Below are 13,996 nucleotides of genomic sequence, written 5' to 3' on the forward strand. Positions count from 1 at the left end.
TAAACCTCATTATTAGATCCCTTAACCAAGGCCTTGGTAACTTGTCTGGCCTGCCTCTTCACGTGATGGCCACAGCCATTAACTTTCAGCCAGAGTATTAGAAGACACTGTCAAGCAGTGCACACCTTTAATCCCAGCACTTGGGAGGCAGAGGTAGGCAGCTCTTTGTGAGTTCGAGGCCAGCCTGGTCTACAAAGAGACACGTCTTGAAAAACCAAAAAAAAACAACAACAACAAAAAAAACAAAACAAAAAAAACAAACCAAACCAAAACAAAACAAAAAAGACGCTGTCAAAATGCAGTAGAAATCAACCTAAGAAATCAACCCTGGGCAAAAAAGAAGTCAACTGTAAAGGTCCCATGCTACAGGATTCCATTGTGTAACCTCCTGACAACACTTTTGAGTCTGGAGACGACAGGTGACAGGTGGTGTCTAGAACTAGGGATGAGGTGACTCAGTGCCCATGGTTAGGTAGGAGGCCACACCCGGTGCCAATTCTGACCAATCTGCATCTTGACTATGGAGGCAGTGCCCCAGACCACTGTATGAAGGGGCACAGGACTCTACTGACAATGGACTAATGTTAATTTCCTGGTTTGGTGTTGTGATTTAGCTACCAATATGACACCCCAGGGAGAAATGAAGGGTGCAGGGGGCCTTACTGCCTTGGTAACTTTCTATTAATTTAAATTTTCTTTTCTTTCTTTTTAAAATCTTTTTAAATTTTTTAATTTTTTTAAAACAGGGGCTCATGCTATTCTAGTCTGGCCTTGACCTTACAACTCAGATGAGCTTTTGATGCTCCTCCCTGCATAGGTGTGCACCACCGTGCCGGGTTTTATGCAGCAATGGGGATCAAACCCAGCATTTGCACACCATAGGCGAGCACTGGAGCTGCAGCCCCAGCTCCAGGATCTGTGTGTAACATTTCAGAATAATGAGCACTCAAGGACTTGTCTACGCAGTTTGTGACCTTGGCTTCAAGGATCAGTTTCTCATACTAGGTACTTTGTTATTTATTTCGTTGGCCCCATCAAGGACCAGGAGAAAGACGGGGTTGAGTGTGTCTTGTGATGTATCAGAAGCAGCCTGTTGCGTGCACCTACACAATGGACCTGTCTTCTATCGCTACGCTACCAGAAATCTCATGGCTTCAAATGTCACCCTCGCTCTGTGTCAGGGGTTACTCACAGGCCAGAGGTTCTCTGTAAAAGTTCCCCAAGCCTGCGGCAGGTACCAGCACCACCATGTCACTTAAGGCTCTGTTCCTTCTTCCAGGTCCTGACTGTGGTGGATCTATCCCGTGACTACGGGTGAGAGACCCGGTTCCTTTCTGTTAATTAGGGACCTCTCTTGGATCCTAGAGGCTGGCCCCTCCTGCCACTTGACATGTCTGTCAATATTTCAATTTCTTTCCCAAGGGCCACTGGGGCATCTTTCATAAAACACTCAAGGGGAAAGTATCTGTATTCAGGTATCTGTACTGGCCTGTCCTTGGGGTTCTGACAGGACACACCCTCAGCTGCAGTCACTAAGAGCACCACCTGTGCACAATCACTATGTTCCCTTTCAAAAGGGCCCTGCCCACCTTTCATCTTCCTCTCTCTTTCTTTCTCTTCCTCTGTCTGTCTGTCCCTCTCTCTCCCTCTCCTTCCTTCCCCCCTCTTTCCTCTCTCCTGCTGTTCCTGTTCCTGGAGGCTGGTCCCCCCTCCCCTCTCCCCTTTTTATGATCCCTTTCCCCAATTAAAAAAACAAATCCTCTGCTTGAACCCTGTCACTTGCTGTCTTCTTCCTCTAGAGCGCTGCTTTTCTTAAATTACAACGGAAGGCTGTTGAGGGGGTATGTCGCATCATCACTGGAGCACGGATTAGAACAAGTTTTCTCCTTTGTCGGATCAGTCAACTCTGAGAAGTGTTCCATTGTGTTGCAGTCATTCTGCTTGCCCTGGTGGCATCAACACTGCCACCGATGGCATTTAAGTTAACCAGTGTGGCTGGGCTCTGGAGAAGACTTAGACACTGATATGTCATTTTCATGTCACAAGGGATTATTTGTTTTGGTTTTTTTCAACCACTTAAACATGTAAAAACAGTGAATGGCTTGCAAAGCCACACCAATCCAGACAGTTGGCCAGGTTTGGCCAAGGAGCTGTGTACCTTGGCAGCTACAGGTGTGGCGACTGGCTGGAGTACATCTAAAATCTGCCCATAAGAAAACAAGGAAGCCGCCATTAGTCCCCTCAGTGTTATCATTATTCCTCTGCCTGCCTGGATTCTTCAGTGAAAAGAACTCGAGTCACTAGCTCCTCCCATTTCCCATCCTGTCCACTAAAGCATGTGAAAGATGGCTCAGTGAAGAACATTTACAAGGAGGCTCACAACCTGCAAGTCCCTTCCAGGAGGTCTGGTGCCCTCTCCGGCCCTCTGAGGGCACCTGCATGCCTGTGGTGTGCAGGCAAGCAGGTACACACATATACATAGAAATACATTTTTAAAGGACTAATTTGAGAGCCCTTGTTTAGTTCATTTGCATTTTTTCCTTTTTGGTTTGAGACAGGGTTTCTCTGTGTAGCTTTGAAGCCTGTCCTGGCACTCACTCCGTAGACCAGGCTGGCCTCTAACTCACAGAGATCTGCCTGCCACTGCCTCCCAAGTGCTGTAATTAAAGGTGCTTGCTACCACTGCCTGGCTTCATCTGTATCTTAAACCCAAAATCACAGAAGGCATCTCCTCCCATCCCTAAGTCTGTGCAGCTCAGATCTTGAAGTTGAGATCCTTGTGCAAGTGCTGGCCCCTACCCCCATGTTGGCACTGCTGACATAGGCTGTTACACCCAGCTCTTTCTCTACTCTACGAATCCAACTACAGCATGTGCAATTGCTAGTTCACTAGAAGGAGAAAAAAAGTTTGCAACACCTTGTGTCTCTAGGATGGAATGAATAGACAATTTCCCTGGTTGTGAGAGAAGCAAATGATTCCAGAACTCTCTCCTGACTGAATCACCATCATTTTAAATCCATAAAGTTCGATCTTGTAGTGGAACTAGTCATTTTGAGTCGGATGTTTGCAGATAGTATATAGAAACCAAATGTGTCCAGGAAAATGATGTCCGCACCTGCCTCCAGACTCCAGAGCCTGGCAGACCCCAGGCTCAGTGATCTGTGTTCGGGAGCGTCCTTGTGCACAGCTGTGGGGACTGGAGAGGAAAAACAGTAATGGTTTCGGGGGCTACTGGGACTTGTCATCTTAACTCCAACTAAAAACAAGAAGGGTGGGGGGGAAATCTAACGTGGGGGACTCTTTCTTCAGAATAGTCTTTATTAGTCTGGATACTGTCTGTCAACACTTGACTTATCTCCTCTCATACTTTGATATGAGCCCATTCACTCAGGCTCCTCTTCTCCCCATATCTCATATATTGTGACGTTATTGTGCGGACCCATAGGTATGTCTGGGATCTGCAGCCTGGGGTTACTGCTGGTTGCCATAGAGACTTTAAGATTCCGCACCTTGGACACAAATTTCACCAGTTCCATCTCGAGCTGGGTTAAAGTATTGAAAGTGAAGTCTTTGCTGGGGGAAATATTTTGATTTTTCTTTGGTGGAGAGCGAAATTGACAGCCCCGAAGGCTGGTAGAATTCTGCTCCTGTCAAGAAAGATATTAGGGTGAATGACTCCATTGGCCTCACAGTTCCGACACAGTTCCAGAAGTTAGGATCATCTAAGAGGGAACATAATGATAAACCTAGTCTGAATGTTGACAAACCGTGACCAGATTGGCCCGCCACTTGTTTTTGTAAATAAAGTTTTATTGGTGCACAGCTGAGCTCAGTTATTTGCATATCAGCTATGGTTGTTCTCAGGCTCAAGTGGCAGGGATGAAGTAGCTGCCACTGAGACTGTATGGCCTACAGATCGGAAAATGATTTCCCGCTGATGCTTTATGGGCAGCCTCTGCTCCAGCCAGAATGTCATGTGCTGTGTATAGTAGACGCGTATGGGTATCCGTGTGCTTGGGTGCATGTGTGTGGAGGGTGGTACTGGGTGTCTTCCTCCACTTTATTTTCTGGGACAAGGTCTCTCACTGAATCTGGAACTCCAGAATTCTGCTAGACTAGCTGCCTAATAGGGTCCTTCTGTGCCTGCCTCCCCATCTCGTGGGTTACAGGTGTGTGCCACCATTCCTGACTCTCCTGTTGAACTCAGGTCCTCAAGGTTGCACGGCAGCAACTTTTCAGAGTGAGCCATCTCCCAGCCCTGGCTAGTGTCTTGAAATGCTAGGTTTGTCTAAGACTGAATGTTTTTCCCTTTGAACCCTGAAGAGCTGCCGAGACATTGTGGGGAGCATCGGTTACTACTCTTTATCCCAGTGCAGGCCTCAAACTTCCTTTACTTGAAATAAAATTTCCTTTGGTTCAGAAATTCGTGATGAGTCAAAAGCAATGAAAATAAAACATGCAGGGTGTGTGAGTGATCCTGGCTCTCTCTCTCTCTCTCTCTCTCTCTCTCTCTCTCTCTCTCTCTCTGTGTGTGTGTGTGTGTGTGTGTGCATGCCTGGCTCTGTGAGCATTTGTGTGTGTGTTTGTGTTTGTGTGTGTGTGTGAGAGCCTGGCTCTGTGAGCAGTGTGTGTGTGTGTGTGTGAGCCTGGCTCTGTGTGTGTGTGTGTGTGTGTGTGTGTGTGAGAGAGAGAGAGAGAGAGAGAGAGAGAGAGAGAGAGAGGGAGGGAGGGAGGGAGGGAGGGAGAGAGAGAGAGAGAGAGAGAGAGAGAGCGAGCGCACCTGGCTCTGTGAGCAGGTCTGACATGAAACACACCATGAGCTCTCGAATCTACTCTCGATTTGGAAAAACAAACAAAATTTACATCACAGAAAAACTGTGAGCTGTTTAGTAGCCCATGTCCTGTCCTGGATGGATGTGGCCACTACTACCATCACCAAGGAAGCAAATCCACCTGCCCTTCCCCAGCAGCCTGACAGGGTCTCTGGTCAGACACTCGTAGTCCTGTGTCCAGGAACAGAACCTAAGTCTCTGAGACCCCGTGGCTGTGGTGTGACCTCAGCAACCTTACCTTATTCTTCTCACCATCTCCTCGTAACTTCAGCATCGCGTATATCATAATGACGAAAAACAGCCAGAGCCATTTGCTCCCAAGCCAGCCTTGGGTGTGCTCTGGAAGATTCTGTCTAATCCGGAAATGTCCTCCGCAAGGCACCTTCCCTGGGCTTTCTTTGTTTTTCTCCCTCAACGAAGAAAACATGAAGGCACAGGCGCAGGAAATGCACAGAGGCAGAAACAGGAACCATCTTAGCGTCCGCATGGTGAGCAGAGGTGGGGCGGGAAACTGCTCATGGTGGGTCTGTCTGCCGTGGTGCCAGAGACACTGGGGACCTAGCGTCGGGGGGGGGGCCCTGGTGATGTCACAGAGGGCCCTGAGCTGACAGCCCCAGTCATTGTGATGCCTTCAGCTTGAGAAGACTGAGTGAGGTTCCTGGCAAGTACTCCACCTGGCAGAACTTCCAGAGCAGAGAACCTTTTAGAAGACAAGAGAGGAGGAAGCTCTCTCCTTGCTGGAATGTTCTTTCTGACTTGGCACACTGTTGGGAGAGGCCATCATCTATTTCTGGTTTCATTTATTTGATCCAGACATTGTGGTGAGCAGCAGATACAATGGGTCCACTAAGAAATAAGGTTGCTAGCCACAGGCTGCCGGTTAGGGGTCATGGACCTTTCCTTTGGCCTGCACCAAAAATAGTGACTCATCAGCATTATGGGGACTGTCACCCAAGGGGCTGGGGCGATGGCTCAGCAGGTAGTGTTTGCTAGGCAAGCATAACGACCCGATTTTAGTACCCAGAAAATGAATAAAAAACTGGGTGGTGGTGTTCTTTGCTGATACTTAAGGCGATGAAACAGGATCCACCAAACTCAACAAATCCACGTGGAGTTATTGGGAAGGGAGTGAGGGAGGGGTGGTGTTAACTGCGGGAGAGAGAACAGGCAGGGGTGGGGGTGGGGAGGAGTGGGGTGCTGGCTTATATAGGGAAAGGGAGTGGTGTAGAACGTGGCTCAGTAGTTGGGGCCATTGAAACTGGAGTCAGGGAGCTGCCATTGGCCCAGCTCCGAGTGTTCCACAAGGTTTCTGCAGGCAGAGTCCTTATGCAGTCACCTAATGCATGCAGGGCACACCCATGCAACCTTTGACAGTCCGAGCTGTCAGTGAGGAGTTAAAGATAGATGCCTGGGCAAGGGAAGGTCGCCCTGAGGAGTGATCTATCCGAGGGCGGGAAAAGGCCCCGAGACCAGGAAAGCTTCCCTAAGGAGAAGGCCCAGGCCTAGAAGGCTGGCAGAGTGACAGGCAGGTGCTGAGGAGAAACCACCGTGGTGGGTGAAGAGTCGGGAGCAGGAACAGGTTGTCCAGGACCCGGGGAAAGGGAGAAGCAAGGATATCAACAGGTGTGGTGGTGTACACTTGCAAGGCTGGGGAGGCAGGGACAGGCTCAGCTTGGGCTTGCTGGCCACCCAGCCTAAGTACTTGTAGAGTTCTGGGCCAGTGAGGGATGATACAAGTGGACCACATCTGAGGAACAATACCCAAGGCTGACCTCTGGTCTCTACATGCTCACATACACACCTGTGTGAACTCGAGTGTGTGTGTGTGTGTGTGTGTGTGTGTGTGTGTGTGTGTGTGTGCGCACACACAGACTGTATTTGATGTCAACTGTTTGTAGAGGTGACAAGAATATACTAGCCCAGGCAGTATAAGGTCCACACTTGTCCCTCTCAGGTCCTAAGGAGGAATTGTGTTCAGACCGACCTAAGGGGTGACTTTCTGCTAACTCTCACACTGCCTCCAACTGTGCTGCACTCTGACAGTGACAGGTTCCTTAGACTCATCTCTCAGGGGGCCAGCGGCTAAGTGAGCCATAGGGACATGCCCTAGGGCACAGCTTTGGCTTCTGTGGGACTCCTACCAGACATTGGTTCAGGTTTGGAGAGATGCAGGCCTTACAGCTGTGTTAGAAACTAGGCTTCATGTTACATGACACTTTTTATCCTTATAGCTACAAAAGCCTCCAGAAGCAGGTGGCCTGGTGTTTCCGGCTGTGAGCCATGGGTTCAGTGCAGCCTGTTTGAAGGCTCATCCTTGAGCAAGATCTTGAAAATTGCCATGGTGAAGGTCTTGTAGGGGTGGGGTGCCCTCTTCTGCAGGGACTGCTTTCGAAGTCAGCTCTGGCATTTGGTAGCTGTTTGGTGACACCACATGGGAAGATAGGCTTGATCTGCACAGATGACTCCACCATGCATGCCTGGAACACTTGACTTCAGCTATCTGGGAGCATTTGTGTGTACCTGAGGGTAGGAATCCCAGGATCCCTTTCCTCTCGGTGTGTTCACTGAACAGGGCCAGGGAAGGCCAGTTACACAACAAAGGTCCTGGACCTGGACAGTGGGTGGAGCTCAGCTCCATGGTCCTAGAAAGGGCCCAATTCTGCAGTCTGGTGCAGCAGGGTTTCTCAAGAAACCCAGGGAAGCTTGACAAGCTGGTCCTGTGCTAACCCTAAAGGCTGGAGAAAGATCTCAGAACACACACTGTTCCCTGTTATCAGGGGTCCCCTTCAGGGTCAGGGCCAGGAAGGAGCCACAGAGCCCAGGCAGAAATCTGTGGACATTTCTGAGGCTGGAGGCCTGAAGATACTGAAGTTTCAAGGCTTGAGAAATGTGAAAGCAGTTTCTTAAAAGCCATAAAAAATTTAAAGGCTGTAATTAGTAAAATATGGCTTAAGAGGACCATTTTCTGTGTAAAGGTACAAGAGAAAATGTTAATTGACAACAAAGCAGCTTTGAGTTTTACACTGTCTGCTTCCTCTTGCCCTCATTAAACTTTTTAAGATAGAAACAGAAATCCTAGCCAAATAAACTTATGAGAATTTAAAAAAAGATTTATTTATTATGTATACAGTGTTCTGCCTGCATGTATGCCTTCTTGTCAGAGAGGGCTCCAGATCTCATTACAGATGGTTGTGAGCCACCATGTGGTTGCTGGGAATTGAACTCGGGACCTTTGGAAGAGCAGCCATATCTCTTAACCTCTGAGTCATCTCTCCAGCCCCGTTTTGAAAGTTTAACAGGAAAAAAAAAAAAAAAAACTCTCTAAAACAGTTTTTCACTGTACTAAAATGAATAAATAGCTAATTCATCTTTGTTTCGGAAAAGTACACAGTAAAAATTCATTATTTTTTAAGACATGGTCTCATGTATACCAGGTTTACCTAAAACTTGGTAGGTAGCCAAGGATAGTTTGAACTTTTTTTCCCCCATTTTTCAAGACAGGGCTTTTCTGTGTAGCCATGGCTGTCCTGGAACTCACTCTATAGACCAGGCTGACCTCAAACACATAGAGGAGGTCTGCCTGCCTCTGTCTCCACAGTGCTGGGATTAAAGGCGTGTGCCACCAATGCCCACCTCCCCAATGCTGGGAGAACAAGTGCCTGTCACACTTAGACTACATGGTGCTGGGTCTGGAGCCCAGGGCTTTGTGATGCCACACAAGCCCTCTACCCCACGAGCAGGCCGCATCCTCAGAACGGGTTAATTCTCATTGAAAAACTCAGATAAACACTGGAATTCCAGCACTTGGGAGGCTGAGACAGGAAGATCTGGAGTGTGAGGCCAGCCATGCCTAACCCTGTCTCAAAAACAAAAAACAAACAACTCCCAAATATTTCTACAATCTTTATTTTAGTTTCTAAATACAAAGGTCACACATCTCAGGTTCTCTTGGACAATACTCATCTCACAGCTTGTCCCACTCACCCATGTCTACATGCTCCTAACACTGTCCCAGAACAAGCCTTATGTCTCCTTGCGGCCAAGCCTAATCACTTGCAAGCAAAGAACCTGAGGGCAGTTGGGTAGGTGCTTGTCTTTGGGTGTTTTCTAAGGCAAGGTCTTGCTATGTAACCTAGGCCAGCTTTGACATCTGTGATCTTCCTGCCTCAGTCTGAGGGCTTCGACTAGACATGCCACCATGCTTGGTTTGGGAGCAGGGACTCTAGGGTTTCTATGTTCGCACTCTTGTAGGCATGTGTGGAGGCCTGAGGTTGACACGGGGCATCTTCTCAGTTGCACTCTATTCTAGTTACTGAGACAGGTTCTCCCCAGAACCCTGCAGGAACTTGTAAGCATCTTGGTCACGTAGCTTAAGGTTTTGGGGATCCAAACTCTGGTCTGCAAGTGTGCATGACGTGTGCTTTATCCACTGAGTGAGCCACCTGCCCAGCCTAGAAGCAGGATTTTAGAACTGGCCCATGGAGGCAGTTCTACCCTGCTCCCATGAACAGTCTTACACAGGTTCCAATTTTAACTGTGAAGATGGAGAAGGTGTCATTCCTGTCCGCCCCTGTCACCTTGATGGCTGCCATTTTCTTACCAAGATGTAAGAGGAAGAAAGAGGAGATGAGAGAAAGGGGCTTTACTTTGTATCAGTCAGTCAGGGTGTGATTCCTCTCTGATGTCCTTGTATCAGACAAGAACCTCACCAGGAGCAAGGGCTGACAGCTGCAAGTCTGTCCTGAAGCCCAGTGTCACTGCTTTCTTGACCCGTCACAATTTTAGAAAATGAGCCAACGGTACAGTGAGGAACCCAGAGTCCTTCTGCTACCTAAGTGTAAGCAGCAGTCACCAGGCTAAGCAAGAGGTACAGCCCGTGGGAGCAGCGGCCTGTTAAGTTGCAAGCCACCTCACCCTCCTTGGACCCACACATGTCACAGCCAGTGACCACGCAGGTCGAAGATTGCAGAGGAGAGCTTTATAGCATGGTGCCACATCAGGCAAGCTGGCACAGAAGGCCACAGGGGAGGAGCCCCAAGGGGAGGGCTGTGGTCCTGCTTCAGAAGCAGTAGGATGTGTGGGTGACCCAGTGGGCAGACTCCTCCTTGGAGCGCTTGGCGGAGCTGTGGCTTGTGAAGATGGACTTGTAGGTTTCAGACTCTTCACTGTCTGCGATGGACCTCTTCAGGGCCCCACATGGGGGCTTCCCAGCTTTCCCAGAAGCACTCCCGCTAGCTGCTGGAAAACAAAAAAAAAATCTGTAAAGCTGGGACTACAAATCACCCCAACCATCAAACTTTTTGTTTGTTTTGTTTTTTGAGACAGGGTTTCTCTGTATAGTCCTGGCTGTCCTGGAACTCACACTGTAGACCAGGCTGGCCTCTAATTCACAGGGATCTGCCTGCTTCTGCCTACTAAGTGCTGGGATTAAAGGCAGGTACCATCACCACCAGGCCAAATGTTGAATTTTTAAAGGGACTGAGTCATGCGTGCCTCTTCCCCCAGCTCCCTGCATTTGCGGCTATTTGGAAAGAAAGCTGAAGCATGGTGGGGGAGGGCCTCATGCAGCCCAGGCCATCTTCAAACTCAAAAGACCAGTCTTGAATCTGATCCTGTGGCCTCCATCTCCTGAGGGCTGGGATTATGGGAATGTGCTGTTATAGCATTTTATGCAGTGCTGGTGACAGAACCCAGGGCTTTGTGCACACTCTGCAAGTGTTCTACCAACTGAGCTACATTCCCTTCCCACAATATATGAATTAAATTAATTATTTGAGACAGAGCCTCACTATGTAGCCCTGGTTGACCCAGAACTCACTATGTAGACCAGTCTGGTCTTGAAACTGGGATGATTCTCCCAATGCTGCCTCCCAAAGCAGGCACATGCTGCCAGGCCTGGCAGGAAGCACAGACTCTCAATGGTGTCTTCTAGACACTAGACCAAGCCTTGACCACTTACGGCCTTGTTGAACACTGTGCTGGCACCAAGCTGTCCCCAGCTTCTTAGCACTCAAGGTGAGGAACTGGTCCTCTCGGGTTGGTAGTGTACAAGGATAAAGAGCCAGAAACCTCAGTGGCCTGTGCTGATGGGAGGCCAGGATGTGGGACGAAACACAATGTCTCACTTTCTCTTACTGACAAACCTGTGTTTAATTCTTGTAAAGTAATTGTGATCTTAGTTGTTTTCAGGGCTGGGCAATGACCCCAGGACCTCATACATGCTGAACAGGTTCTATACCACAGCTCCAGCTACTTTTCTATGTTTTATTTTGATACAGGATTTTAGTAAGTTGTTTAGGCTGGCCTCAAACTTTTCATCTTCCTGCCTCAGCTCCTGAGTAGCTGGAATGACAGGCCTGTGTCACCAGACATGTGTGGAATGTTCCTATACACTATGTGAATATATGTTGCTGTGATTGGTTCAATAAGGAAGCTGACTGGCCAGTCGCTAAACAGAGTAAGGTTAGGTGGCAGAACCAAACTGAGACTGCTGGGAAGGAGAAGGGCACAGGCTGGAGTCACAAGCATATGCAGAGAGAAGCAAGATGGGCATGCCGCACTGAGAAAACCTATCAAGTCACGGGCAAAGCCTAGAGAAGAAATAGGGGTTAATTTTAATGTAAGAGTTTGCTAGTAACAAGCTTGAGCTATTGGCTGAGCATCTGTAATTAAGTCTCCAGGTAGTTATTTGGGAACTGGTCACAGACATGTTTTGGTTTTCATCCTCCTTTTTTGGTTTTCCCTTTTCTCTTTATGTGTATATGTATGTGTGAATGCATATACATATATGTGTGTGTGTGTGCGCGTGTGCGCGCGTGCTTGCACGGAAGCTTGTGGAGGTCCGAGGAGGGTGTCAGGTCTGGAGATGGAGTTAAAAGCGGTTGTCAGCTGTCAGACATGGGTGCTGGGAGCAGAACTCGGGTCATCTGAGAGAACTGCACTGGCTCTTAAGTGCCGAGCCAGCTCTTCTGCCCCTGCTTCTTACTTTCTCTCTGAGACAGAGTCCAGTACACAGCTCAGGCTGGCCTGGAGCTCATGTGGCACCGTGGCTGACCCTGCCTCTGCCACAGGCCTGTGGCAAATGCTGTTTTCTTTGAGATGAAGACATTGAGACGTTGGTGGCGCACACCTTTGATCCCAGCACTTGGGAGGCAGAGGCAGGTATATCTCTGTGAGTTCGAGGCCAGCCTGATCTACAGAGCAAGTGCCAGGATAGGCTCCAAAGCTACACAGAGAAACCCCAACTCAAAAAAAACAAAACAAACAAACCAAAAACCAAAAAAAGACATTCAAGAGCAGCTTTCCCACATGGTCAAGAGGCAGGCACAGGGAAAGGACGTTTCTATGACGGCAGTCTAGAAATGAGGGGAGCGTAGGAAGGTTCTGGGCACCCAGGCCCTCCACAGTGTGTCTCCACGTGGCTGCCTGCTTCGGCACCATATGCTTGCGCAGCAGTAAGACAGAAGCGGGATTTATGCCCAGAATCTTATGGGCCAACAGGGCTCCAGGCTGGAATGTGAGGCTACGTTTAATTCAAAGGACACAGGGGAAAGCCTATGTTTTCTCATCCCTTTGCTCTGGCTTTCCAACTTCCTCAGTAAGACTCACCTCTGGAAGCCACGGTGCTTCTCTTCTCTTTAGGATCGGGGTCTGCCTCTTCAGGCTTGCCAGCCTTCACTTTTGATGGCCCTGCAGAGTCTGTAAGAGACACAGAGTCAGCAAAACAAACCTTGACCCAAAGCAGAGCAAGGGCCTGGTGTCGTAGATGTAGCCTGCCCCCTTGGAGTCTCTTGGCATCTTACCGTCTGTGACACCCGCCTTTGAAACACACTCGGTGGTCTTCGGTTTCTTTGATTTCTGTAAGAAGAAAGAAGCTGCTGAAGCTGTGGTGGTCTCACTGAGAATGTCCCCCAAGGCTCAGGTATGGAACACCTGGTCACTAATGGGTGCTGCAGTTTGGGAGTTTACAGAAACTTCAGTAAGTGGAGGTACAAGAGTGGGGGTGGACTTTGAGGGTGGATAGCTTCGCCCCACTTCCAGTTCACTCTGCTTTCTGAGTGTGAATGGAGGTGGGAGCTCTCAGCTTCCTGCACTGCCAACATGCCTGCAGCTTGCTGCCAAGCTCCCAGCCATGAGGGACTCTGATGGGGGAGGTCCTTCTGTATGCTGTGAATATATGTTTCTCTCATTGGTTCATGAATAAAGCTGTTTCGGCCAATAGACAGGCAGGATGTGGCCAGGCAAGAAGTATAGGCGGGGCTACCAGACTAGGGGAATTCTGGGATGAGGAACACAGAGAGTGCGTCTCAAGAGAGATGCAGGAAGGTCTGATGCCTGGGCATTCTTCAGTAAGCCAAGACTACATGGAAATATATAGATCAATAGAAATAAATTAGTAATTAAAAGAGCTAGCCAATAAGAAGCCTGAGTCATCGGCCAAACAGTTTATAATTATATAAGCCTCTGTGTGTTTATTTGGGACCAAAGGACTGTGGAACCAGGTGGGACAGAAACTCTACCTACAGGACTCTCTCTTTGGAACCCTGAGCTACAATAAACTCTTCCTTCTGTAGGCTGCCTTTGGTCATGGTGTTTGAGCACAGTGATAGAGAAGTAACTAATACAGAGGGTATGCTCACATCGTGCAGACCACAGCGGCAGTGGGCCTGCCTAGGGCCCAGGGTCCTATCTGATGGCCTGACACATCTCTCAGAGGAGGACCTGTCTGCAGGCAAGCAGCTGTGACCCCAGAAGGCTGAGTCCATACAGACCCTCATCAGTTTTAGCTCCATACTCTCAAAGCTTTACAATGAAGACAATGCATCTCAATGAGGAGTCAATGTTAGAGGCTGGGATGCTGCTTAGTGACAACAGAGCACCACGAGGGCCTGGGTTTGATCTACAAATGTGCACGAGCACATGCGTGTACACACACACCCACATCACACACACAGACACAGACAGACAGACAGACAGACAGACAGACACACACACACACACACACACACACACACGGTCAATACCAGTGACCACTACAAATGTGCATGAGCACATGCGTGTACACACACACCCACAGACACACACACACACAGACAGACAGACACACAGACAGACAGACACACAGACAGACAGACACACACACACACACACACACACACACACA

The 13,996-nt window shown here is 48.8% G+C and overlaps 2 protein-coding genes across 3 annotated transcripts in view; both read right to left on the minus strand.

Moving 5' to 3' along the window:
• Positions 1-3,384: 3,384 nt before the first annotated feature.
• Fam209a (family with sequence similarity 209 member A) lies at positions 3,385-5,320 on the minus strand. The gene is made up of 2 exons (XM_027423238.2): positions 5,072-5,320; positions 3,385-3,648 (listed from the first exon to the last, which is right to left on the minus strand). The coding sequence occupies exons 1-2, from the start codon at positions 5,318-5,320 to the stop codon at positions 3,385-3,387; spliced, it is 513 nt and encodes a 170-aa protein (XP_027279039.1).
• Positions 5,321-8,721: 3,401 nt separating this feature from the next.
• Positions 8,722-13,996, minus strand: part of Rtf2 (replication termination factor 2) — a 30,766-nt gene continuing 25,491 nt past the window's right edge. The window contains exons 7-9 of one of the 2 annotated variants that reach the window (XM_027423271.2): positions 12,636-12,690; positions 12,442-12,531; positions 8,722-10,068 (exon numbers count right to left, since the gene is read on the minus strand). In XM_027423271.2, coding sequence (XP_027279072.1) covers positions 9,893-10,068; positions 12,442-12,531; positions 12,636-12,690 — 321 coding nt within the window. In that variant the 3' untranslated portion in view covers positions 8,722-9,892. Of the gene's footprint in view, positions 10,072-12,441; positions 12,532-12,635; positions 12,691-13,996 lie in introns of both variants that reach the window. The other variant, XM_027423270.2, reaches the window with a different exon arrangement.

This window comes from Cricetulus griseus, chromosome 6, assembly GCF_003668045.3.
Source record: "Cricetulus griseus strain 17A/GY chromosome 6, alternate assembly CriGri-PICRH-1.0, whole genome shotgun sequence".
NCBI classification, from domain to species: Eukaryota; Metazoa; Chordata; class Mammalia; order Rodentia; family Cricetidae; genus Cricetulus; species Cricetulus griseus.

What these genes read in the sequence shown, in the direction of transcription:
- Fam209a (XM_027423238.2), bottom strand. Translation starts at nt 5,320, where the DNA reads ATGCGGACGCTAAGATGGTTCCTGTTTCTGCCTCTGTGCATTTCCTGC. An exon ending in GAGATGGTGAGAAGAATAAG is followed by an intron (nt 3,649 to 5,071) that starts GTAAGGTTGCTG and finishes CTTTCTTGACAG; the next exon opens with GAGCAGAATTCTACCAGCCT.